We start from the raw sequence: 26,388 nt of genomic DNA on the forward strand, positions 1-26,388 counted from the left end.
CCCCTGCGACCGTCCAATGAATAGTCCCTCTCCGCGTGGTAATAGGGAATCAGTATCGGAGCAGCGAGCATTGGCAACGTGTAAAGAGATAAATCAGATTGTGGGTCTTGCTTTGCCAGTTTATTGAATCTAAATTGTGTGCGCGCCCGTGGCCCCCGCCGGCCCTACACGGCCCATCCATCTCCTGGCTGATAATGGCCCCATTCCACCTGGTGGGAGCGTTATTACATTTCCCCCTCTAACGAGACCCCGCTAATCCTGCCAAGAGGAGAGCGCAGGAAAAAGAAGCGATAGAAGAGGAGTTTCTGAAGGGAGGAGGTTTAAAAAAAATGGCAACCTTCCTTTTTTCCCCCCTCACTTTCTTCCTCTCTTTTGTAGCGCTTGAAGCATCTTCTGGCAGCCATCGCAGGGACTCCCCCGAGCTGCAATTACACTCATAATCAGGACATACTCCACCCCTTTCACACAGCCAAGATGGAACGCAGACTAAATGAAGTGAAAGACCGTTTATTACCCGCTTTAATAAGAGTCCATCACACTATTATCGCATAATGGACGTGAGCCACAAAGCCATGAAGAAAAAGATTTTCATGGATGCAACATAGCTTTGCTTGCATTTTGTTTGCATCGCTGTCATGTACGTCGCTGGACGATAATAAATCGACCGAATAAGTAATGTCTAGAGTAACCGCCATTCGATGAGTTATTCATGTCAGAGGTGTGTCCCAATACTTTTGCCCCCTGTTTTGCAGATCATCTTTTAACGAATCGCTCATGTTGATGTAATTAAACTGCATCCCTGGCTCTGCGCTTCCATTGTTTTGAGGGGGCCGGGGGCCCCGCGAGGCGAGCGCGCTGATGAGAGATGGATAAACAGTTTGATTTGCTGCTATCGCCCCAAGGCACGGTGTACTGGAGAGACGAGCAAGAGACAACGCGAACGCGGGGAGGGGTGGGTAGAGGGCAAAAACAGAAGGAGAAGAGGATAAGAGATGCTTTTGGCCAAAGGATGAAGGGATGGAGGTGGAGGATAAACAACGCTAAAGAGGCGTCAAATCCTCCCGATGTTGTTCGCGCTTGTTTAGTTGTCCCCCCTCAAGCTGTCAATTCTTCCTTTCTCCTACATGGCTGCCATCTATGCGCTTGTGTTTCTGGACCCTTTTACCTCCTTTTTCTCCCATCACACCTCTCATACCGCACTGTCTCTTTCCTGCCTCCCCGTTGCCCCGAGCAAAGCAACGCATGCACACCTACGTACGCACAGGTGTCCTCTCACAAACACGCAACTGTGCATTCTAAATAAATTCTTGGCTGCAATGAGAGCACACAGTGAAAAGCAGACCTCTGCAAACACTCAGCAATCATGACAAATAGTGGTCCCTCACTCCCTGCTAGCTCAGTGCTTCTCAATTATGTTTTGCAAAGCCCCCCCTCCAGTAAAAAGAAAACATTTCGAACCCCTTCACTTGCCACGCTGACCAAAGATTATTATCTATAAACATGGTATTAGTATACCTATAACTGATCTTTTTTTAACATTGATACAAGGAGAAAGCAATATAAACCAACTTTCAACAACTGTTAACTATTTTTTTTTACGGCACTTATACAGGTTAAAGGTTTGTCTATGCCAGGGGTGTCAAACATACAGCCCGCGGGCCGATTCTGGCCCGCAAATGGGTTTAATCCGGCCCGCGAGACGATTTTATAAAGGATAAAAATGAGTTGAATTTTTGAATAAAGGAAAAGCTTGAAATGTTTAATAATCATAAAACATTTCAAGCTTTTCCAATAAGACATAATAATCATATTATTAATAATTTAAATGCTGTCTTATTGGAAAAGCTTGAAATGTTTTATGATTATTAACAATCTTAATGCTGTCTTATTAATAGTGATGTTGTGCTTTTACTATTTTGAACAGTAATTAAAAAGTGCTAATAAATTTGAAGTTATTGTTTTAAAGTTATATAAATATATACCATGATTTTATTGGTCCGGGTCACTTGGGGATAGATTTTCCTCCATCAGGCCCACAAGTTAAAATGAGTTCGACACCCCTGTAAAGCTAAAAGTAGCAAAGAAAAAAAAAATCACAATTACACTTCACATGGCAAAAACAAATCTTTTTCCCTGTGGTCATCGCCCTAAAAATAGACTTACTTACCGTAGTTGGAAAAGTTGTACTATAAATGTTGTACTATAAATGTGATAAATTCCCTCCTGGTGGCCAAAGCGTACACTCCACAAGTTGTCAGTACGCTTTGAAGCATGAAATCATAATGGCCAAACCTTTTTAACCATCAATATTTTGTTTTTGTGATTAGTGTATGTTTTGTCAAAAGTCTGATTTGGCCTGGAATGCATTGATAGCATTTTCATTATAATGGGAATGAAAAATTATACTTGTATGGCTGTCACTATCAACATTTTAGTAATGATAATTATGTTCATCATTTCACTGACTAATTGGATAAAATTTCATTTTGCATTAGAGTGTATTGCCAAATCATTATTCCCAGTTAAGGTTGATTAACAGATTACTTCTTATTTAGTATTGTTTAGTAAAAAAAAAAACCCCAACAACAATTAAGCAACTCCACATAAGAGAGATTGATGTTGTACTTTTTTAAATTGATGGAGTTCCTGGTTCTGCCGTCGTTTTCCAAAGGGAAAACAAATGCCTTCTTTTGGTTAAACACCAAACGTCCTTGCCAGCCGGATCTGGCCCGCGGGCTGGAGCTTTACATAGAGCATGCTCTAAATTATATACTTAGTTCTTTAAATAGTTGTGTATTAATTTGACAATTGGTTACTTGTCAGTTAATGATCAATTATGACAGTGTTATAAACTTGTAAGTGAAGGCACCATTGTATTTTCTAAGGGTTGGCTCGTGTTTGACCAAAGAGGTTCCACCATAATTAGGAAAAGGCAAGATGCAGAATTTCCTGTTTTGCTTTTTGACCCGAACCTTCGGCTTCCTAAATTGGGACTTTGTTTGCGCCGAGTTAAAGCGATCCAATAACACACCAACAATGTTCCGCGCACACACGCGGAGGGAGGCAGAAGAGGGTTCACTCATCCATGTCGATTCATTGTTAGCAAAGATGCGTAACCTCCAGACTTAACCAGCCGTAACAGCAGTGTGACGGCTTCTTTGTCTACGCCAATTAGTGAACAAAACCAGCAGCGCAGTCAAGCTCACCCTGTGGCCTCACACACACTCACAAACACACACACGCTCAATATATATGCAGTGTATGCATTTTATGTAACATGTTTGCTTGGCATCTATACAAGTCGTCGCTTCCAATGAGGCATTTCAAACAAAGCACACTCACAGCAATAATCCACAGTCCGACTCCCACAGTTGTGCCCTACGCGTTCCCTGTGCTCTCCACCCACTCTTATATTGCGTTAACCCCACCTTCAAAAAAACACACTCGCACAAGAGCACACTTTTTTTTCCTGCTGAAGTTAAAACTCATTAAGTGTAATGATATTGGAGACTCAATTTTACATAACTCACTCATCAAGCGGCGAGATTGCAATAAAGGCGAATGGCTCCGCCGAGGCCTCGCCGCCCGCAAAATAAATGATGCAGCGCACAACGGAAATGTAATTAATTTACAGGTGGTATTGATAGTCCTGCCACACGGTACGTTATATATATTTTTTTTTAATGTTGCTTAACATCTTGATTATTTTTTTTATTTAGGCGGCTGGTGGGGGAATGTGAAGCGAGATGCTTAAAATGCTCTGACGAGTGTTTACGCCCGCCACCGGTCTTGCTTTTAAGCATTTCATTATGCCAACACGATAAAGAGCTGCGAGGAGTAGAGAGAGGCGGGGTGGCTGTCTCTGACTTTTCTCAGAGGAAACTTTCGCTGTCTGCGAGAAAACCAGTTTTTATTGTGCTCTCATTTAATGCTTCATCTGTGGTGACTGTCTACTGTTGTCATGGACCAAAAGTGTCCCTATGTGTTCTGCACTATAATTTATTCCGAAGTTATTAACCATGCCCCGCCCCCCCCTTTTTTTTTTCAGCCAAAACAGATGAAGTTCTTAAAGCCAAAATTGCCAAGCAAGAGGAGACTCGAAAAAAGCTGGATATAGGTGAGTTTGTGTATGCTTGTGCAGCATAATTATACTGTAAGTAAACAAAGAAACACACACATCACAAATCCATATTTCATCATAGGTTTTTTTATTTATTTTTTAATTTGAATATTTAAATGTAGGCCTTCCTTGTGGTTTGACGTGTCAAAGTGCCAATGAACTCAATTCACTTCACGAAAAGCAGTTTGACAGATAATAAAAATGTCTTAAAAACAGGCTAGAAGATGTTCATGACATATTTGGAGTTTTCATTAAAACAAGTAAAAAAAAAAAATAGATTTTTCATTCATTTCTTTGGTGAAAAATATTTTGATATACAGTACAAGTCACATAATGATATACACTCTTCATAAGTAAATATTGTAATATATTTATTTTATATTTGTTCTGATTCTTGATTTTTTTTTATTTACAGTACTGCATGGAATGTGAATCGCAAAGTTTATTTATTCTACTGCATGTGTTTCCTGTGAATTCATGTTTCCTCTCCACTCTTCGTTTTGCTTTTTCCACACCATCAACTCAAATGAACTTACTTATGTCCATTTATATTAAGACTTAGTTCATTTGCATGAAATGCACAGGAAATGTGAATTCTTTGCTCTGCTGCCAGCGAATGTAAACTCCCCTATGGCCACAGACATAGCATACACGCGCACGCGTATGTACACACAAGTCTCGGATCGACATTCAAATAAAGCCAAGAGTCATTTCCACCCGATATGCTGGTGCTAATAAAAGTCCTGAGATAGAATAATGAGGCTGGTCCTTGTTCTGACCAGGGCACCATATAAATGAGAATGTGTCTGTGTGTGTGTGTGCGTGTGTGTGTGTTTAGCAGCAGAATAATTTGTTCTAGTGTGGGTGTTTTGGCTTTTTCTATTGCCGGACTCGCTCTTGTAGCTTTGTGTATTTTGTGTGTCCCCGTATGAGTGTGCTTCCTTAAAGGAGGAATGGCAATGTGACCTTTAAAGTTAGCTGCCCTTTTGGCCGAATGAAAGTGCAGCCATCAGAAAGTAATTAGCCTTGCACTCTCACTTTGGTCCCCAGCTCTGGATGCAATGTATTCTCCGCTCCTCTCCGTCTTCCTCTTCTCTGTTGCACCCTGTTGTTGTTTGTCGCCTTTTCTTGATGCCACCCTTGCAATAATATTAGCCTGATGCCACTACTATCAATTACTTTAGTCTCACGATCTATGTCAGTTTGTCCTCCTCCGTGCTGCTTTATTTTGACATACGTTCTGTAATTCCCTACATATAGGAGGCATGTTTTAAGACCAAAAGTAAGGGTGCGCCCTATAAACGGAAACTTAAAAGATTAGATTTTTTTTCCAACATTTCATCTGTCAGCCACATAAGACAAGTTATGATCTACAGATGTGTATTTCTGTACCGAACGTACAGGTATTCTTACCTATGGTAATTATGGTAATGGTACAAGTGAGACTAGAGGCAGTCAGTTGGTTGCGTTAGTTGCTGCATTATTTTATTTGCTCCTATGCAGCACGTCAAAATACATCTCTCTGTGGCATTGCAACTCTGAATTGTTGTACAGTGCTCCTTCAACTTGACTTTCATGTCATAGTCAATTTAAAAAATCTCAAGTTGTTCAAACCCGACTGTGGAAAATTCCTGCAATGGGCCAATTTACCCCGAGCGCAGTGTTTTGAGAGCCTCTGCCTTACCTAGATGTGAGCTTTCGTTTTTGTGGAGTGGCCTTCTTCCGCACTGGCAGACACTCACACCCAAGTAGAGGCAACCAACTGTATCCGCCGCTGCCCTTCCTCCCAGCATAAGCAGGAGGTGGGCCACTGCTGCAGTTTAGCAACGGCTCACCAGGGGTGTCTGCATTCCCCGCAGGGCCTCTCTGAGGTCAACTCCGCCAGAAAGTTTACACTTGAACCGCTAAAGTCGAGCGAAATGAGGAAACCTTTTAAGAGTGGAAGTGGAAAAGCGAGGAACGCTACCTCCTACACGCCTCGTTCATAAATAGATCCGAGACTGGCAGCGCGTCCGCGTTAGCGTGGCGCTAATCGAAACCACCCGGATCTGATTCATGTGAATGCTGTGATGTGCACGCTATCATTGCCGGTGAAGCCCTGCGAGAAGATGGGGGGGGTCGCTTATCATCAGGGCTTTTGTGAGAGAAAGCAGAGGGATCAATAACTGGCCCCGTGGCCATCAGTTAACAAAGTAGTCTCCACTTAAAAGAAATGTGTGCCTCGCTGGTTAAGGGCAGCCAGATGATGCTAGCGCTTGAAAAAGAAAACGTGTGAAATGAAAGACGCTGAGAATGAGAGGGTAGGAATCATCCTTTGTTAGCTGCATGCCTTCAAGTCAAGAGATTGCACTTTGTGTGCCCACAAGGCACACTTGACATCAGTGCAAGCACAATAGCTGTGTGCTTTTTGTTGTGCAAACTGTATTAAGCGCAAGCTGTAATGACCTAGCCGAAGTTTCAGGGCAATCTGCAAGCCACATCATTAGGTACACCCTTACAGACTATTCAATTGCCATAGATATTTTGCAGCTATACATGAAGCTCATGTGGTTAGCAACATAGTTCAAATGAGCTCAGCAGTTGAAACTACTAACTTTATGATATCTATTAGAAAGCTGAGGGATCTATTAGTCTAAAATCATTAAAACAGGAAGTCAGTCAGAAATACTCTTTACAATATGTTCTATGCAGATCCACTAGTCTAAACACGGTATTTATTGCAGGTCATTTATTGCAGGGCTTACATTGCCAAAAATACCCTCGGTAACCAAAATCTGCAAAATAAGATTGAGCTTTTTTTTTTTTTTATGATTCCTTGTTTTAGTTTAAAAAAAACAACAACAAAAAAACACCAAACGCATAAAATCAATATCTATATTTTTTGGGGGGGGTCCGATTTAAAAGGAGGAATATACATGCAAGAAAAGTAACAAGGTAAACCAGCAATAGAATGGTCATAAAAGAAAACCCATGCAGTAGAGGTTGATTTTTTTTAAATATATAAATAAAATAGCTATTTTGGACTCATTTGATTTAAAAGGAAGAACTGCAAGAAAAAGAGTGACATAAACAGTCAGTAGAAAAAGTTATGATCATAAATGAATATCTGTGATAGTGTGAAGTGTCCATAACCGAACCAGAATGTAGTGAGGGAACACTGTGTTGTAACTTAGGAAACAACCAATCACGGCTCAGCTTGTCACATGATCAAACTCAGAAAACAGTTGAACCTTGAGGGGCTGTGACTGCTCATTATTACCTGAGCCCTAAGCAATGACAGTGATGTCATTTTCAGGCAGAAAGTGTCCACCCCCTGAGATAGATAAAAACCTTATGCATTTTGCTCCTTAATTTGTATTTAACAAACACAATATTAACTCATTCTCCACCAGACCAGTGAAACGGCTCTTTGGCTTCTTTAGTCGTCAGTGGCAGTGAATATCATGTGTTTTGCAGTGAAATTCTCTTAAGTCCAGCCAGAGCGATAACGAGATTTTTGTTGTCTATATTCATCAATGGCAGTGTGGTTTAATCAGAATACCGTTTTTGGACTAGTGGAGCTGCATTGCGCATAATATAATACAAAGAACACTTTCAACTTGACATCCCATTCAAATTCCTTTATGAGCATTATTATTTATGGAACAAGTAAATTATCTGAAATTAATCTGCATTTAATATTGTTGATCATTTTGACCACTTACATACCACTTCCTAATTAAGCTCCACTCGTGTCACTTCCCACTTCTTCTTCTGGACTGTATCTCCCTCATCTATCTTGAACCATAACGCTATACAGTAATTGCGTCTGACTTGCTGTTATTGATTACACTCCTTTGATGTCACCTTAAACACGATAAAAAGCTTCGTTAGTAAAGATAAAAACGGTTTACCTTACACCTACTCCTGAAGCTCCCATCCCTCTGAGATGTGAACATTTGCAAAATTCACGTCAGGGTTCATTCAAGGTCGCAATAGTTCTCAAGATAGTCTGAAACGGTCTTAACCAGTAAATTTTCATAACAATTAAGACTTTCAGAATATGTTAAGAATGTCTTAAAAGCAATTGCAGCTTTGACCGAAACCTAACTTTTATTCCTTACATTGACCAACGTTCGCCCCCAAGTGGGATAGGAACATAGAGTGCTTTATTTTTCTCAACACATCAAGTCAAGCATCATCCTATGTTCAGAATCATCACATTTACTGTAGAAAACCCCCAAAATGGCAAGTGGGTTCAACTGTTAGCATTGCATTGTGGACAATTAGAAAAGCATTTTGAAAAGTTTGGATTGGTGTTTTATTTTTAAAAATAAAACAATGCTTTTAAATAAATAATTTGTTACTTTTTATTACGCATGTTCGTGGAGCATTTGTTATCGTTCGCCTCGGTAAATCTACCCTCACTACTACTTCCACTGCTCCTGCTACGACTACAAATACTCCCTTGTATTTTCTTTACCTGTTAAACTATTACCTTTGTGAGTTTGTTTTATTTGTGCAGTCACGTAGTCGAGCTGATACGTACAGTATATGACACCAGGCCTAACAAGGATGATGTTTTAGCCCCTTGCGTGCCGTTCTCTGCCCATTACCTCAAACCAGCAGCAGATTGGGAGATCATATATTTTAATGAGACGTATAATAGCTCTTTAACCTGCATCATTAAGGGAATATATACCTACCGTTTGCTCTTTGGGCAGCTAAACGAAAGGACTGTTTCCCTAATTACTTTGTGTGTAGGACAGGTCATGGGGTGGGTGTGTATCTGTATGTGTGTGTGTCTTTATGTATGTGTGTCTGTGTTGAGGAATTATATGGCCATTAAATATTCAGCTGCAGTCCCCCACCCCCCCACACTTGCTCAACTTAGCATCCATTAAGGCCTTGTCGCTGTCTAACTAGCTCTGATGTCAATCACTTTTTACCAGTGGCTGGCCGTGCATTTCAACTCTGGGCCTTCAATGGCGTATATTTATTCCTACCTAATAAGCCTAATAATAACATTAATATGACACCAGGGCTTGAGAAGCCTAACATATACATTACATCAACCTTAATTTAGGCCAAGCAAGTAACACTAAATTTACAGAGCATTTCAATTCAATTATTTGTCGCGTTTTTGACATTTAATTTTGTTACCGTCAAAATTAAGCCGTGGGTCTGAGGTCCATCAGCAAGTCTTTCTATGGACAAGGAGTATCCTGAAAGCCGCGTCTGTCAGGTGATGTTTCTGCCATAGGTTTTAAGATGCTTTAATGCCAAGAATGAGCATTCACCAGGCTGCAGCCACTGGTAACATTTGTAGTTGTTTTTCTGAAAATGATGGGCAAAAGATTTTTCCTGGCGGGACAAAGTAGCTTGCGCAACAGTCGGTTTACGTAGGGCTAGCTAGCTTTCCCCGAGGTCACTGTCTCGTGAGAACAGCCTGGCCCTTCTTTTTCTCTTTTCAGTTTGAAGGCTCTGGCAGATATCAGGAAACCTGACAACTCTAGCTAGCGTAAATATTATTGGATAAAAAGTTTTTTAATTTATAGCACTACCTTTTTAAATATATAGCCCTGGGAGCATTGTAAAAAATAGGATATATGTACTATGTCATACTAAGAACAGATCTGGGAGGATTATTTTATTTTTAATAAAATTTATGAAAACATGCATTTTCTGAGTGTATAGGCCAGCAGAGAAAGATTTGCTGCCCCTCGTGGCCCACAATTGTTTTTTTTCCAATTTAGAAGAATTGGATAATTGTACTGTACAGTACATTTTTGGCTAACTACTTTATGGTGTGACTAGCATACACGTTGTATTATTGCACGTTAAAGTGTTCAAGTGACCATGCTCACTAAGAGCAGTTCCTCTTGTCAAATAGGTCCAGTGGGAAACCAATATTCATGACAACAGTTCTGTCCGCGGATGAATTATTTACCACTGATGTTGATTGTCCGGTTGTGTTGTCCCAAACCCACATTTTTACCACTTCTGAATTTTCTACAGCAAAACATTGTAACTAATAAATGAAACGTTGCTGTTCACTTTGCTGACACGGTGCAAAATCTCTCCTCTTCAAGTCCGCAACCAAAATAGAACTAAAAGATGTGGATAAGGTCGGCATGTATTTACTCTTGCACCGAGGGTACAAGGGCTTGCTATCATCATCGGGCCTCCCTTAAGTCATGTTTAGCTGCATGGAATAAGAGTGCAGAATAAACATGAAATTCTTAGAAATGCATCAATGAATGGAAGTAACACTTTGGAGGTTGAGAAATCAACATTGTAACATGGTTGAAATCTTCAAAAAGTTGCAACTCCCATCATACGGTCCCTATAAGTAGTAACTACCCATGTAATAATTTGCCACTTGTGCTTTAGTTAACATTCAGATCATCAATTTTGAAAATGAAGAGAAGAGAATGAAGAGAATGTGTCTCAAAGTATCTTTTTATTTTTTGGTCATTCCTAGTACCAAGAAAATGTTCTGAGGACAAGCGGTGTAGAAATCGGACGTATGGATAAATCATGTCGACCAATGTCCCGTAACAGATTATGTTTGACATTAAAGGTTCCACTGTAATCATAATTTGTGTTACGATTAGGCGCTCCACTAAACAATTTGTCACTCCAAAATTTCCGTTCCGCTCGCATCCAGCGCCGACGTGTACGTTTTATAATAAACGATGTGATGCCTTTTCTAATTGAAAATAATAAGTAATCCCGTGGATAAGATGTGCTTGTGTGATCCAAAGCTGTTTATCCCTTCAGTTTGAGCTGCAATAAAAGACAGGAAATGAGAGGCAAGTGAGAGTGCCTGCTTGGACATTGATGCTTAATGTAATCTGCCTTGAAATCAAATTATTTGACCTGGAAAGCCTAACAATACAAAACTCCTGCCGGGCCGCTGTTAAATATTTAGCACGTGCCTGTCATGAATACAAATGGCGCGCAAATTAGAATCTACAGGCGCGTGACCCCCATATCACACCCGGGGAACGCGGGGGTGGCGGGGCGGGAGAGCTGGCTAGGCTCTAAATGTTTTAATTACTGAGGCCACTGTGTCCAGGCGCGCCAAAGGACAAGCGACCAAATTTACCGCTAGTAAATACAGGGGTATTTTATTTCTGTCCTGCGTTTGATCACATTAACGATAACGTAAGACAGTCAACGAATAAGTCATACTTATATATGCATATTTATCATACGTGATCCGCCCAAGAATTATGACTGCACAGATTCCCCTCAGTGATTTTGTTGTAAGAAAATCCTGTTTGTATTGATTTGCTAACGATCGGTGGCGTGAGCCCCATCTCCTGTTTTTATTTGTGATGAATAGCCTTATTTGTTGTGTTATTATGTTCAACACAATCATGCCAGTCAGACCAATATTGAGCCTACACGTCACCACCTCCCACTTGTTCCGGGAATAAGAGCTCGCTTTTTGGCCCATAACGCACTGCAGGAGTCGTTTAAAACAAGAGCAGACCGGCAATTAATTAAACTTTTGCTTCAAAGGTGCGTTTTAAAACAGTCCGCTTGCAACTTACATAAAACCATCCTTTCCATTTGGGCGTTGTTGGGATAATGATTGATTGGAGATGAAAAGTGCCACAGGCTGGCTTTATTTGCTCCTGTCTCCTCCCTATTCATTCAGGTGTGCCCCCCCCTCCACATACACACACACACACACACACCACTCCCACCCCACGCCGAGACCATTAGTTATGCAAGGCTGCTAAGCACTGAATCACAGTTATGGTCCCCGGGGAAATAAATTTGGCAGAAAATCAGTGTGAGAAGATTTAATTATCACGAGGAGACCTTTTTTTTTTTTCTACCCCCCAACTGAAGCCCAAACTCAGTCTGCTCCACATGCTATAGCCAAAAAAAAAAAAAAAAACTAAATACAAAATAAAACCATTGGAGTGACACCTCTCGCCTTACCTTCCCATCTCCTCTCAATTTGTTTCATTACAACAGGATAAGCCAAGTAATTACTGCTTAATTAAAAAAATAATAATAATAATGCAAATTTCATCCTAGCCCCGCCCATTTTATAACAGTCCCCTCCCTAGAAGAGGTTGTGTGATCGGGCGTGTGCCGGTCATATGAATGAGAACCCCGGTCCCACTCACCCCATGTGACCTTGTGTACATGTGTGCGCCTCTCATTTCTCCACACATATACACACCAGGGGCTGAACAGAATAGTCAACGAGTAAATGATTTTTGTTTTCTATTCAGTTAACTCATATTAAGTGGGCATTTATTAAGGGTCTCTCTAATTAATATTTTATAAATAATATTGCTTGCAATTTGCAATAATTAATGTGATGTTTTTTAACAGTGTGTGACATGCTCAAGCTGGGTCGTGATTGTTATGTCATTTTTAGTTGACAGCAACAAGCAAAATGGCCACCATCTGAGATGAATTAAAAAAAGATGGATTTTGATGCTTAACTAATATTCCACACACACAATATTATTCACAATGATGTGTTTAGACTAGTGTACCTATTATTGTATGCATGTATTTTTTGGGGGGTTGACTTACCCTTAAGATTTTTTATGATGTGAGTATCATCATCTAAAAAATCGTGATGTCCAGCCCCCAATATACACATACGGTATCGCCATCATTTCAATTTAAGAATATTTTTGCTTGTTGCTCCACACACCCACTGAAGTAAGATAAAATTGATTTACACGAGCCTTCATCCTGTGCTGGTTCAGGTCCTTTGACCTTCAATGATTGCTAATCGTTTCCCAGGTCACCCATATCAATTAACCCATTGCCAGTAGCCCAATGTATATTCAGCAAACATTTGATGAGTCACTGGCTGGCTTTTTTCTAAACAAGGATTTTCCACTGCTATCCCATAGTTCAGGTTTGTGTTCGGGGAATAAAGATAAGCACTGATAGTTGCTTAATTAATTGGGGGGAGGGGGTATTTACCCCTGAATCTTAATTATTTAAGGGCATTTTGGAAAATTCTGGTTTACATGTACCAATAAATTGGGCAAATGTTATCATTGCTCCTCTGGTTAGGATCAAAGTCAGCAGATTTATGACCTGCTGTAGATCTGACCTCTCTAGAATTGGACCACCCCCCCCCCCCCCCCCCCCCCCCCAATGTGTGAAAGGGGAACACGTGTATGTCTGGACACGATCACCCACAGCGGCGCAGCAGTGGCGCTTGCTGCGGTCTAAGCGGGTGGCCAGGCTGCAGTGGTTAGACACACCCGCAGACCGTTGCAGGTCAAAATGCCGTCATCCTCCTGGGTGGTGCCCCCCCCCAACTCCCTGCATGGCAGACATCAGAGGTCACATAGAAGCGATTGTGTAGTTGTTAGTGACATAAGCACAGAGCCCGTGTCTATTGAAACCTTGATTTATGTACTTTGGCGGCTCTGTGAATAAGAAGAAAATAGAGGAAAATATTAGTTTAAACTAGACTTTACATAATGAGACTTTTTTGGGTTGATTCTGACTGCGGATCAGTGAGGTTAAAGATAATTTATCTGATCTGACCACAGACAGGGCAATTAATCTATTGTTTACTTGCAAACTTTTTGTAGAGTATATTAACAAAACAATGTATACAATATTTATAAAATGAAGCATTTTTACCATCTTTTACCAATATTTGCTGCTCAAAAGTGGTAGATACACCAGTAGAAACATACTAAACATACTTAACATTGAGCCATAATAATGAGACCTTGAGTCATAACTACATACTATCACATAAATACAATATCCCAAGTAATTAACATTTGAGCACAGTTGACGTAAGAGGGCATTCATGGAACCCACACCAAGGACTGCTATGAATGTCAACTGACACCAACTACGTTTTTTTTGTTGTTGTTTTTATGACTGAGAGGGGAAAAGGTTTGGGACAATTAAAAAAAAAAAAACTCACTTTGGTCTGTCAAGATGCTTGTCTGGCAGGTTCTCTTTATTTAAATGAGCTAGTTTTAAAAGAATTAAGTTTTATCATCATTATTCAATAGTATTTTTTCTAGTAGATCGTTATTATGTTTGTTAACAATGAGGACTTAGTATCTCATTATTATGAGTATCTCATCTCATAACCAGGTTGACAGTCTGTACTGCTATAGACCATGCTCTATAAAGGCTATAGACTCTATAGCCTTTATTGAGCGTCTTTTTTTTTTTTTGCTTTGCTTAATCTAAGCACAGTTTTGAAAATATGTATTTGGCAATCCTTCTTGGCATGCTTGGCGGATAAATGGAAGGTCTTTGTCTCAAACCTTTCGGACCTAAGCAGCATTATAGAGGACATGACACGTTTGCATGTCTAAACCAATATACTGTATATGCTAAATTTTGATGATATCGCCCACTTAGCCATTGAAATCAACTTATCATACTGAGCACGGCCCACCATACTCTTTATGGATCTTTAAAGGGAGTAAATGTAATTTTTCGCATGGGCTGTTGGGAGCTTTAGGGGCATTAGGGTAAATGCAGCAAAACACACTTCTACTCTGGCTGTCGGTAGCCATAAGAGACATGCTCATGTAATTTAATTTAATAACTAGACCTATGAAGAAAATTAAAACATACAGTTGTTAAGAACACATTTATTTGCAAGTAAAAATCATTTTAAAACGAGAAACAAAACTCACAAAAATATTCAATTTTTTTAATGCAAATTGTGTCACTCGCTAACTCGTTCTATGAGCTGAGCCAAAAAACATCAAATCTTTGACTCTAATAAGGTTGTTAGTCTACAAGAGAGGTCAGAAGAGAAGGGATGAGGGCATTTTCCTAATTAATTGTTACTCAGAAACACACACTCGCCCGTGACCTTTACTCATATATTTTGTGAAAGACCACACACACACAAATGCACACAAGCACACACACTCCCTGTCAGCCAGTCCAACGAAAAAGAGAATCAATTAGAACGTGAGTTGCTCGATGGCTACATGTCAAGAAGACTGTCACGTGTGCATGTTTGTGTGTTTGCTGAGCCTGTTTCCTGGATACTCATGACATCATTTTCATTTTAAAGTGCTTTCTTCAATTAAGTAATTAGCTACTTGGTGTTTCTCTGCTTATATACACTTGTTCATTAAAATGGACAAGAATGGAAAAGTGCTGACTTATCAAGGATTAATTAAAAAAAAAAAAACTAAGACCTATGCACTTCTTGCATGTACACACATGCACACTAGGACTGCCAAGTTTAGTTTCAAGTTAATCCCCTCAAATGCTTGTTATTTCTTGTGAAGGACAAGACTTGATATTCTTATTCCACTGTGCTACCGGTCACACTGACACGGACATTATCTTTAAGTGTTGCAATCCACAATTTCCTCAGGATTTTTTTACTCTCCTAAATTGACGTCGTACACTAATGCAAAATGAAAGGAAATAAAACAATCCTGGATTGTCAGCTGCTTTTTCACTGGTTGAGAAAACTGATAGAGAAAAGTGACTGCCACCTTTAAGATTTCACCACATGCTGTGAAAGTGTCACTGTTTTAATGTGTGTGTGATTCTAGCCAGGCGCCTTTTGCACACACATTAACACATACACACGCACACACACACAAATGCACCTGTGTTTTTGTTATCGATTGATGTTGCTACTTAACCACAATAATATTCAAGTCTGAGCGTGCCGACGTGTTTTTGTAGAAGCCTGGCGAGTACATTTAATAATAAGCAATAACACAATACATTTAGTACAGAGGTACACTGTCATAGGGTTATTATATGTGTAAAACCTGATTAGCATGTTTTTGCAGAGGATAAAGAATGTATGGCTGACTCGACTTTAATGCCTGTCTACATATGTTGCTCTAAAGGTTGTTTGAATATTCATTGATTAAAGATGACTGCAATGGTAGCAATAATGTAGCGAGTGACGTAAGCGGCAGCTGAGGCGCGTTGAGCGCCGATGTGGAATGAGATAGCAAAAGGTGGCGCATGGCTGTCGTGTCATCCTGTCATTAGCAGCTTGTTTGGCTCTTTAATTCATCATTCCGTCGCTTTTATTGACTAGAGCGGGAGATAACTATCACAGTTCTGTGTGTGTTTGTGTGCGTGTGTGTAGGGGGGGGACATTCAATGATCAGCTGTGTTTCATTTCCTGATTTCAAATAGATAGCATATAAAATATCACATCAACATATCACATGATCTTTTCAAGGTCAAGTAATGTTCATGGGCACTGGGTGGCTGTAATCCAAAAAAAGTTGTGGTTTACTCCAACTAACTTTGATTTTGGAGCAGAATCGAGACAGTGTGTATCCTATCACCAACAACTGAACTGAAATTTTAAGCTAAAGTTGGTTGGCATCAAAATATATTTAATTGGCACATTTATTGGTCACACATGCAAGTAGATGAAAAAATGCAAAATGGAGGGCAAATCAGTCGGGAGCACTGGTTGATCATGCTAGTAGATGTTTTGTCAAGAAAATAAGTTCAACATGTCCTCCTGGGAGGCAGTCTATTCATTTGTGTCTACTGTTGTGTGTCACGGGGGTGCACGGCGGGTGTGAACGCCGGCGTGGTTGCGGAGGACCCAAAAGCAGGGGAGCGTCGGGACAGGGGGTTGATGAAATCCATGTTTATTAATACAACGAACGGGAACAAAAAGCGGGAAAAACAGGACGGCAAAAACTAAGGGCGCAGGCAAGCTGGAAAAACGGAAAACAAACACTACGGGCAGGCTGGCAGGAATACACGAAACTGATGGGCGAGACGAGACGGGACTACAAGACGACAATGACCTGACACGACAGAGACAATGATCCGACACGGGCTGTAACAGACACTAGGCTTAAATACATTCACAAACTAATCAAACTAACACATGGCAGCTGGGCAGGGACAACAGGCAAAGGGAGCAGATTGGAGGACACGAGGCGCAGGTAACAGACAGGTGGACTAAATCAAAACTAACGCAGGCAGACGCGACAGGGGCAGAAACCGGAACTATAAACGTAAACAGAAACAGAACCCCTCAAAATAAACCCACAACCCAACAAACCATGACAGAACCCCCCTCTCAAGGGACGGATCCCAGACGTCCCAAAACAAACCGACAAGCAAACAAAACCGAGGCAGGGTGGGCGGAAGGGGGACCGGAGGAGGGCACAGGAGAAAAACAAAAACAGTCCAAAGGCACCCCTGGTGCCAAACGGGATGCACCCGAGGGGGAAAGTCCAGAGGACGACCCGGTCGCCAGAGCGAGTCAGGCGGGCGACCCGGTCGCCAGACGAAAGGTGCCCTGCGGGGCGAATCAGGTGGGCGGCCCGGACGCCAGACAAGAGGCGCCCGGCGAGGCGAATCAGGCGGGCGGCCAGGACGCCAGAGCAGATGTGCCCGGCGGGCCGAGTCAGGTGGGCGGCCCGGACGCCAGACAAGAGGCGCCCGGCGAGACGAATCAGGCGGGCGGCCAGGACGCCAGAGCAGATGTGCCCGGCGGGCCGAGTCAGGCGGGCGACCTGGGCGCCCGATGGCGAACAGCAAGCCACCCCAGGTAGGCTTGTATCCCGGTTGCCCCTGAAGATCGGCAGGCGGGGCGTCAGGCGAGAGCGGAGACGTCAGCAGGGCGGCGTCAGGCGAGAGCGGAGACGTCGGCTGGACGCCGTCAGGCGAGAGCGGAGGCGTCGGCTGGACGCAGTCAGGCCAGAGCGGAGGCGTCGGCTGGACGCAGTCAGGCCAGAGCGGAGGCGTCGGCTGGACGCAGTCAGGCCAGAGCGGAGGCGTCGGCTGGACGCAGTCAGGCCAGAGCGGAGGCGTCGGCTGGACGCAGTCAGGCCAGAGCGGAGGCGTCGGCTGGACGCAGTCAGGCCCGAGCGGAGGCGTCGGCTGGACGGCGTCAGGCTGGTGCGGAGGCGTCGGCTGGACGCCGTCAGGCCGGTGCGGAGGCGTCGGCTGGACGCCGTCAGGCCGGTGCGGAGGCGTCGGCTGGACGCCGTCAGGCCGGTGCGGAGGCGTCGGCTGGACGCCGTCAGGCAGGTGCGGAGGCGTCGGCTGGACGCCGTCAGGGAACAGCCACTGGGTGCAGACCACAGACACGAGTGAGAGCACAAGACTGACCTGGGACAGGGGCGACCACGGGGAACCGTCTGGCATCTCTGTCGTCTGCGGCAATGGTGGCATGGCTGACAGCTCAGGCGACTGCGGCTGCCGCGCCGAGGCTGGCGGCTCAGGAGGCTGTGGCAGCGGCGCAGAGGCTGGCGGCTCAGGAGGCTGAGGCGCCGTGGCTGGTGGCTCAACAGGCTGAGGCTGCGGCGCCGTGGCTGGTGGCTCAGGAGGCTGAGGCAGCGGCGCAGAGGCTGGCGGCTCAGGAGGCTGAGGCGCCGTGGCTGGTGGCTCAACAGGCTGAGGCTGCGGCACCGTGGCTGGCAGCACTGGGAACGGCAGGCTGGACAGAGACGGCCACTGGGGGCCAATCAGAAACGGCGGGGATGCCAGGAGACTGACTTGGGATGACTGAGGCAGACGGGCGACTGGCTTTGGAGTCAGACGGGCGACTGGCTTTGGAGGCAGACGGGCGACTGGCTTTGGAGGCAGACGGGCGACTGGCTTTGGAGGCAGACGGGCGACTGGCTTGGGAGGCAGACGGGCGACTGGCTTGGGAGGCAGACGGGCGACTGGCTTGGGAGGCAGACGGGCGACTGGCTTGGGAGGCAGACGGGCAGGGTTCACAGAGCCTGGGGTCCGGCTCGCAGGGTGCACAGAGGCCTGGGTCCGGCTCGCAGGGTGCACAGAGGCCGGGGTCCGGCTCGCAGGGTGCACAGAGGCCGGGGTCCGGCTCGCAGGGTGCACAGAGGCCGGGGTCCGGCTCGCAGGGTGCACAGAGGCCGGGGTCCGGCTCGCAGGGTGCACAGAGGCCGGGGTCCGGCTCGCAGGGTGCACAGAGGCCGGGGTCCGGCTCGCAGGGTGCACAGAGGCCGGGGTCCGGCTCGCAGGGTGCACAGAGGCCGGGGTCCGGCTCGCAGGGGTCACAGAGGCCGGGGTCCGGCTCGCAGGGGTCACAGAGGCCGGGGTCCGGCTCGCAGGGGTCACAGAGGCCGGGGTCCGGCTCGCAGGGGTCACAGAGGCCGGGGTCCGGCTCGCAGGGGTCACAGAGGCCGGGGTCCGGCTCGCAGGGGTCACAGAGGCCGGGGTCCGGCTCGCAGGGGTCACAGAGGCCGGGGTCCGGCTCGCAGGGGTCACAGAGGCCGGGGTCCGGCTCGCAGGGGTCACAGAGGCCGGGGTCCGGCTCGCAGGGGTCACAGAGGCCGGGGTCCGGCTCGCAGGGGTCACAGAGGCCGGGGTCCGGCTCGCAGGGGTCACAGAGGCCGGGGTCCGGCTCGCAGGGGTCACAGAGGCCGGGGTCCGGCTCGCAGGGGTCACAGAGGCCGGGGACCGGCTCGCAGGGGTCACAGAGGCCGGGGACCGGCTCGCAGGGTTCACAGAGGCCGGGGGCCAGCTCGCAGGGGTCACAGAGGCCGGGCGCCGGCTCGCAGGGGTCACAGAGGCCGGGCGCCGGCTCGCAGGGGTCACAGAGGCCGGGCGCCGGCTCGCAGGGTTCACAGAGGCCGGGGACCGGCTCGCAGGGTTCGCAGAGGCCGGGGACCGGCTCGCAGGGTTCGCAGACACCGGGGACCGGCTCGCAGGGTTCGCAGAGGCCGGGCGCCGGCTCGCTGGGACAGGGGCGGTCTGCCGCCTTGGCGCTGGGACAGGGGCGGGTAGCCGCCTTGGCGCAGGGACAGGTAGCCGCCTTGGCGCAGGGACAGGTAGCCGCCTTGGCGCAGGGACAGGTACGGGTAGCCGCCTTGGCGCTGGGACAGGTACGGGTAGCCGCCTTGGCGCTGGGACAGGTACGGGTAGCCGCTTCAGCCCGCCGGCAGGAAGTTTGGGGAACAGAGACCGGTGGTACAGACGCGACAGGAGCTTGGGACAGGGTGCAAGAAGAGGGTGGTACAGGACAGGAGGAAGTAGGCAGGGCGCGGCAAGAGGGGGACACAGAGACAGGAGGGAACGGATCGGAAGGCTGAACAGATGGGTTCTGGTGGTCACTGGGGCGGTGGCCTTTTCGCGGGCCCCTCCACCGGCGGCCACGAAATGCCAACCGGGAGCCCACGAAAAGGTCACGGTCAAATAGGGGCTCTGAATCGGAGTCTTCGGACGAACTGTAAAAGGACTGGCCGGACTGATAGTCAAAATCTGAATCAAAATCATAATCAGAGGTGCACGGGCTCGAATACGGAATATGATAAAAAGTGTTGACGGAAGAGGGACGCGGGTAAACAAAATCAGGACCGGTACTGGAACGAAACGTGACGAAGGGAGGGCAATCCTCGATGTCGGAAAAATTAGACTCTAACGTGTAGTGAGGAGCGCGAGCAGGAGAGGAAGAGTGATCAGGTGGACGGACGGAAGGTGAACTACGCAAATCAGCGAAATCGGAACTACAAAAAACGTGCGGGGACAGAATCGTGTCGTAAGGGAGGTCGGAGGAACCCGAGGGAAACGCGGAAGTGACGGACGCGGGGGACAGATCAGAAGCGGGGACAGGCGCGGACTCCGAGGGGAAAGACACGGAAGAAAAAACAAGAGGTCTTACACTGGGGGAACGGGGCTGGCCGGCGGGCTGAGAGCGGATGCGGACGGGGCGGCGGCGTCGTGTCCGCCGCCGCGGGCTTCCCGCTGGGTCCTGCGTTGGTCGGATCATTCTGTCACGGGGGTGCACGGCGGGTGTGAACGCCGGCGTGGTTGCGGAGGACCCAAAAGCAGGGGAGCGTCGGGACAGGGGGTTGATGAAATCCATGTTTATTAATACAACGAACGGGAACAAAAAGCGGGAAAAACAGGACGGCAAAAACTAAGGGCGCAGGCAAGCTGGAAAAACGGAAAACAAACACTACGGGCAGGCTGGCAGGAATACACGAAACTGATGGGCGAGACGAGACGGGACTACAAGACGACAATGACCTGACACGACAGAGACAATGATCCGACACGGGCTGTAACAGACACTAGGCTTAAATACATTCACAAACTAATCAAACTAACACATGGCAGCTGGGCAGGGACAACAGGCAAAGGGAGCAGATTGGAGGACACGAGGCGCAGGTAACAGACAGGTGGACTAAATCAAAACTAACGCAGGCAGACGCGACAGGGGCAGAAACCGGAACTATAAACGTAAACAGAAACAGAACCCCTCAAAATAAACCCACAACCCAACAAACCATGACAGTTGTGTCCATTTTGCCTCAAAGAGAAAGCAAAGATTATTGCATCTCATCCAAAAAGGTCAGGGTGTCGTTGACTAATCATATTAGGACTTAATGGGCTGGCGTGAATGAATCAAGTTATTCACCAAAAAAAAAAAAAAAAAAAAAAAAGTCCACTATAATGGACACAAATAAATGCACTCTGGGCACTCAGCATTTGTAGTTGTACATTAGCTGTTTTTTTTTTTTCCTCCAAATTTTAGTCCACAACAGAACTGTCACTATTAAATATTATTAGAATCGATTGCTCTATCACTTATTTCATCAACTTTTTGAATAATTAAATAATATATCATTTTGCATGAAGTCATTGCCATGAACAAGAATTCGCATCTAAAATACTTCCGTTGTGTGGCGAGAATTCTTTTCATTGGCACTGACTTAATTCAAATTAAATTGTATCTGATTATTCGATTAGTTGATGAAATAATCAAGAGTACAAGAAAAGAGCAAGAGAAAACAAGATAGATGAGCATAATCCAAGCAATCTGCTTTAAATTTGCTATAATACGTTAAAGTTTGTGTTGGGGACAGCCAAATAATGGAGACAGAACTGATTGGGAGATTCTGATCAATTGGTGTATTACGCATGCATCGACGGCCTTGGAACGCCAACGGCATCGTTTGCACCGTGACATCTGACGGTGAATTCAGTAACACTAAGCCGGATTCTTCAGATGAGTGGATTCCGGTACGTTTCCACTGATATCAGTAGAGATCTTTATCCCAGAATCTTCTAGGAAACCATGAAGGGAAGCGCTAACATCTAGCAAAGTGCTTCTATATATCGAGCCAAACACAAACTGATTTTTCTCAAGCTCACTCGTGTACAAGAGTGATTAATTTACCTTTTTCTAGGTAAATTATGGAATCCAATCTTTCATATGGTACCAGTCCATGTTTCCATAAACATGCTGTAGCACACAAAATTCCGTTGGTATTGAAGAAAAAAATGACAATTAAGGAAAATGACACAATGATGTTGTACTCTTGTTGTAATCTTGAAAGTGATTGAATGACTAGTTCAGTCATCATTTTCTAAAGTAAAAGCAGATGTTTGCAACTGTCTCATTTCGATTTTAAATAATAGCTCTATACAATGACTCAATTATTATAATTGTTGGCGATTAATTCGATCGTTGATTACTTGATTACAATTTTATTCACGGCGCTTTAGGACTTCACTGCAACATACTCAGCTATATCTGACAAACAATAATAACCATATCGTTTCCTTCATACCTGATTTTTGTCCAAAGTGAGGATTACAATCTCTGCAGGCTATTTGGCCATGCTTTGAATTGCAATGTAAATGTACCTAATGATGCGATCTGTAAATGTAGTAGATTAGAACGGATTATTCTGAGGGGGCGGTAATATGCCTTGTGTACATGATGGTCTTCTGGGAACACGCATTAAATTGGCCTAGCCACCTGCTCTATCATTGGACCTCATTTTAACACACACGTGCACGTGCACAGTGCTGCACAATTGGAAGAGCACGCACACACACACACACACACACACACACACACACATATATATATATATATATATATATATATATATATATATATATATATATATATATATATATATATATATATATATATATATAAAAACACACACACACGCACTATATACGTGCATACGGTCCTCGGGGGACACACTGGAGGCATCTGGCGCTAGGCAGCAGTAGCATGACATGACACGATAGCAAAGCCCTCAGCGCAAATGCGAGTGGAGAGGAAACCCATTTGGATTGTTTTACCATTTTTATATTGTATAATATTCATCCTCTTATGCTTTTATTTTTTTGCATCACTCTCTCTCTCTGTCTTTTTTTTTCTGCTCCAGTCAGTGCCTGAAGCTGCTGGCTATTAGCTATGCAAATATTGACATGTAGCTTTGGCCTGCCAGCTATCAATTGAAATCAGCAAATCAATAGGCCTAATAGCTGCTCATTAGCCACTTGATGCATTTGCAAGGCCGAACATCAGGAGCTGTCAGAGGCTCCATAATCAATACACTCTAAAAAGTATTAGCCGAGCAATGCTCGCGCCGGACACCTTTTTAATGAATCAACTTGTGTCTGTGCACAGACAAATGAGCACTTCTGACTCTCTGCTTCTGGAGGTTACTCTTCTCAACAAACAGATTGGGCTCATATATTAATTTTTTGGAGCGATTTTATTTGCTAATGTTGCAGCGCTCATATTCGTAGTAGCCTGTGACTACGACCTCTACAAATGATGTTGATAATAACAAATAGTTTTCAAAATACCGCTCAGTGGTTTGCACTATAATATTTAATATTATTATGATAGTCATATTATATCGTAATTTGTTTCCCTCAACCTTGCTTTCCCTTGACACGAAAGATGTTCTTCTGCTGATAAATATATTAATATTTTAATACATTTGAGACATACGTCAAATTTGTTGTAAAATTCTATCAAAAACTTCAGGGAGCTCCTCAGGTCATCTGCATGTTTTAAAAAGTGAAATAAAAATTTCAACATGTAATTAACTCCCAATAGTTTTCTAGTCAAATCAAGTAGTCCAAAATTCAGAATTGTTAAAGTTTTACTTCTTTGTTTTCCAACAAATTAAAACAAAAGGTTGCAGGTAGGTCCTCGTGGTCAGCTGAATCTCTTATGATGTTCACTAAAACTTAAAAAAATAAATAGTTTCCTGATAACCATGAAGTTTTAAATTGATTCATTACTGACCATCATATTTATTAAAACAAAACAAACAACAAAAAAAACACTAATGGTCAATATTCGTCAAAATACCGAATGTCAACATCACCTATTGGCCCAGCCCGTAATCGGTATCTACAGTAACTATTGCTTATGCAAGTTAGTGACTAGGGACACATATGGGTTTTCCCAACCTATTAAACCAGCATATTATGACCTTTCAAACTTAAGCCAAAAATAACTCCAAATAGCTGATATTTGCCGATTATTTCGACGTTTTATTTTATGTACAGAACTCTTATGTACGCCGGTTGTATACAAGTAACGCCAGTGTCAGTATTTATTACACATAATGCAGACCATTATCTTGTATCCTTAAATATATATCTTGTTTATAAGATCAATTTGCTGACGTGCTATTCAAAACAAAGCACATCTTCATTTTCACAAGCAATGATAAGGTGAGCAATGCCAGGGAGTTGTGCAAAGTGTTGACCTGGGTGTCACTACTACGGACTACGTACATAGTGCAACATAAATTAAGCATACATGTGTTAATAGTGACACCTTTGCAACTACATCTAACTCAAATACATATGCCAAATAATATCCTTTAGACATTATTAATTGCACCACAAAATGCATTCTGTGAACCAAAAAGGAACTTTTTTTTTTCTTTTTCCCTAAATTAATCACCTGATCATGCAGTAATAGGTATTTTTTCTGCCAAAAATCAGCATTTAGCATAAAGAAAATCTATATCGGTCAAGCCTTTTTTTTGTTGTGTTATATAAACCAATATTAGAAGAACAGACAAACGCTACTTTTTCACTTTTCAGTTTTAAACAGTAGATTACCCTTTAATAGGGATGGGAAATTGTGATTGGAAATTGAAGCTTCCTCTTGGTTGAAAAATAATACTAGTGCAAAGTAAATATATAAAATTTCCACATCATCTTTGAACCAAGTGCCCTCTCGGAGGAGTAAAAGAATAACAAGCGCTTTATGAAGCTTCATTTGTCCATCAATCTCTTCACCATCCTATGGAGAAAACAATCACTAGTCGAAAAACATGACATTTGCGGATATATTTGTGTGAATACTAGTACATTTCAGAGAAGTCTCTGGGGAACCGTTTTTTTAGTCATTGGAAAATGGCATGTAAGTAGTGGTGTTCCTGGGCCTTCAGAACAGGCCGGCAGACATTATTGCTGCATGGCTCCAGTGGAGAAAACGACCTCTCTTCCGCCCTCCAGCGCATCGCCCTACTAAGCTTAACACAGCGGTTTGATGCCAAGTATTGCGAGAGGTCCGCGTGTGCATGTGCGTGCGTGTGTTTGTGTGCGCTCGAGGGTTACACAAACAGCAGCCGCTCGCCTACAGGTAAGGCCCACGGGAGACCAGTGGAGAGAAAAAGAAGAGTAGCGTTCTCTTAAAACGAGATTCCCCAGGCGTCGTCGCCGTCATTGACGCTAACGAAGCGCAAGTTGGAAAATGACTAAAGAAGGCGGTATAAACAAGTCTCGGTCGTCATGTGCCTCATGCATCTGGGCTCTGAGATGGGGAGCATGTGGGCGTATTGGGGGGGGGGTCTCGGAGGTGGAGGCTGGCAGCGGGGCAGTTGGCCGCCGGTGCAGAGAGAAAGTGAGGAGGAGGAGGGGCTACAGCAGAGATAAATCATTAGAGAGCAGGTTATTGGAAATGCAGACAGATAAAAGAGTAAAGAAGCCAGTAATTGCCTTAAAGATCAGACTACAAAGCAATGCTTTGGATTTTACAAGGCCAGCCAGCAACAAAAGACTAGTAATTTATGAGCTCTCTGTAAAAGAATAGCATAATTACATTAAAAAATAATGCTAATGAGGACTAAAATGGGGAAGGTGCTTATTATGAAAGTTTATATTCATCTTCCCCGGGCTGAGTGATGGCTAGTGGCTTGATTAATGGCTTAATTTCTATCAATTAGCAGCCCCCCCCCCCCCCCCCCCACCCACCAAAAAAAAAAAAAAAAAAAATCTCCACTGAGACGGGCCTAAATTGAGCGGTGAATTACATCTTTACAGCTGCGCAGGGAGACACTTAATTGAAACCTGGGATTTTGCTGCGTGAGCATGTGTTTCTAGGTCTGGGCCCGGGTTAGCAACTCAAGTCATAAAAATAAGCATTCATGTTAAGACAGTTTTATCACTGCCAGGCGACTGGCAGTCATCAAATTAAAATATACAATCTAGTGAAATACACTAAAACGATCTTGAATTAAAAAAAAAATAGTAATGTCAAGCTGCAGCTTATA

The 26,388-nt window shown here is 44.2% G+C and overlaps 1 protein-coding gene across 2 annotated transcripts in view; it reads left to right on the forward strand.

The window, feature by feature from the left end:
* The window catches only part of rsrc1 (arginine/serine-rich coiled-coil 1), a 124,382-nt gene that overhangs the window by 88,508 nt on the left and 9,486 nt on the right, over positions 1–26,388 (forward strand). For both annotated transcript variants that reach the window (XM_088427778.1, XM_088427779.1), the window contains exon 7: positions 4,049–4,117. In XM_088427778.1, coding sequence (XP_088283904.1) covers positions 4,049–4,117 — 69 coding nt within the window. The remainder of the gene's footprint in view (positions 1–4,048; positions 4,118–26,388) is intronic.

The sequence above is a fragment of the Hippichthys cyanospilos genome, chromosome 11 (genome assembly GCF_059441005.1).
Source record: "Hippichthys cyanospilos isolate Australia breed blue-spotted pipefish chromosome 11, RoL_Hcya_1.0, whole genome shotgun sequence".
Classification (NCBI taxonomy): Eukaryota; Metazoa; Chordata; class Actinopteri; order Syngnathiformes; family Syngnathidae; genus Hippichthys; species Hippichthys cyanospilos.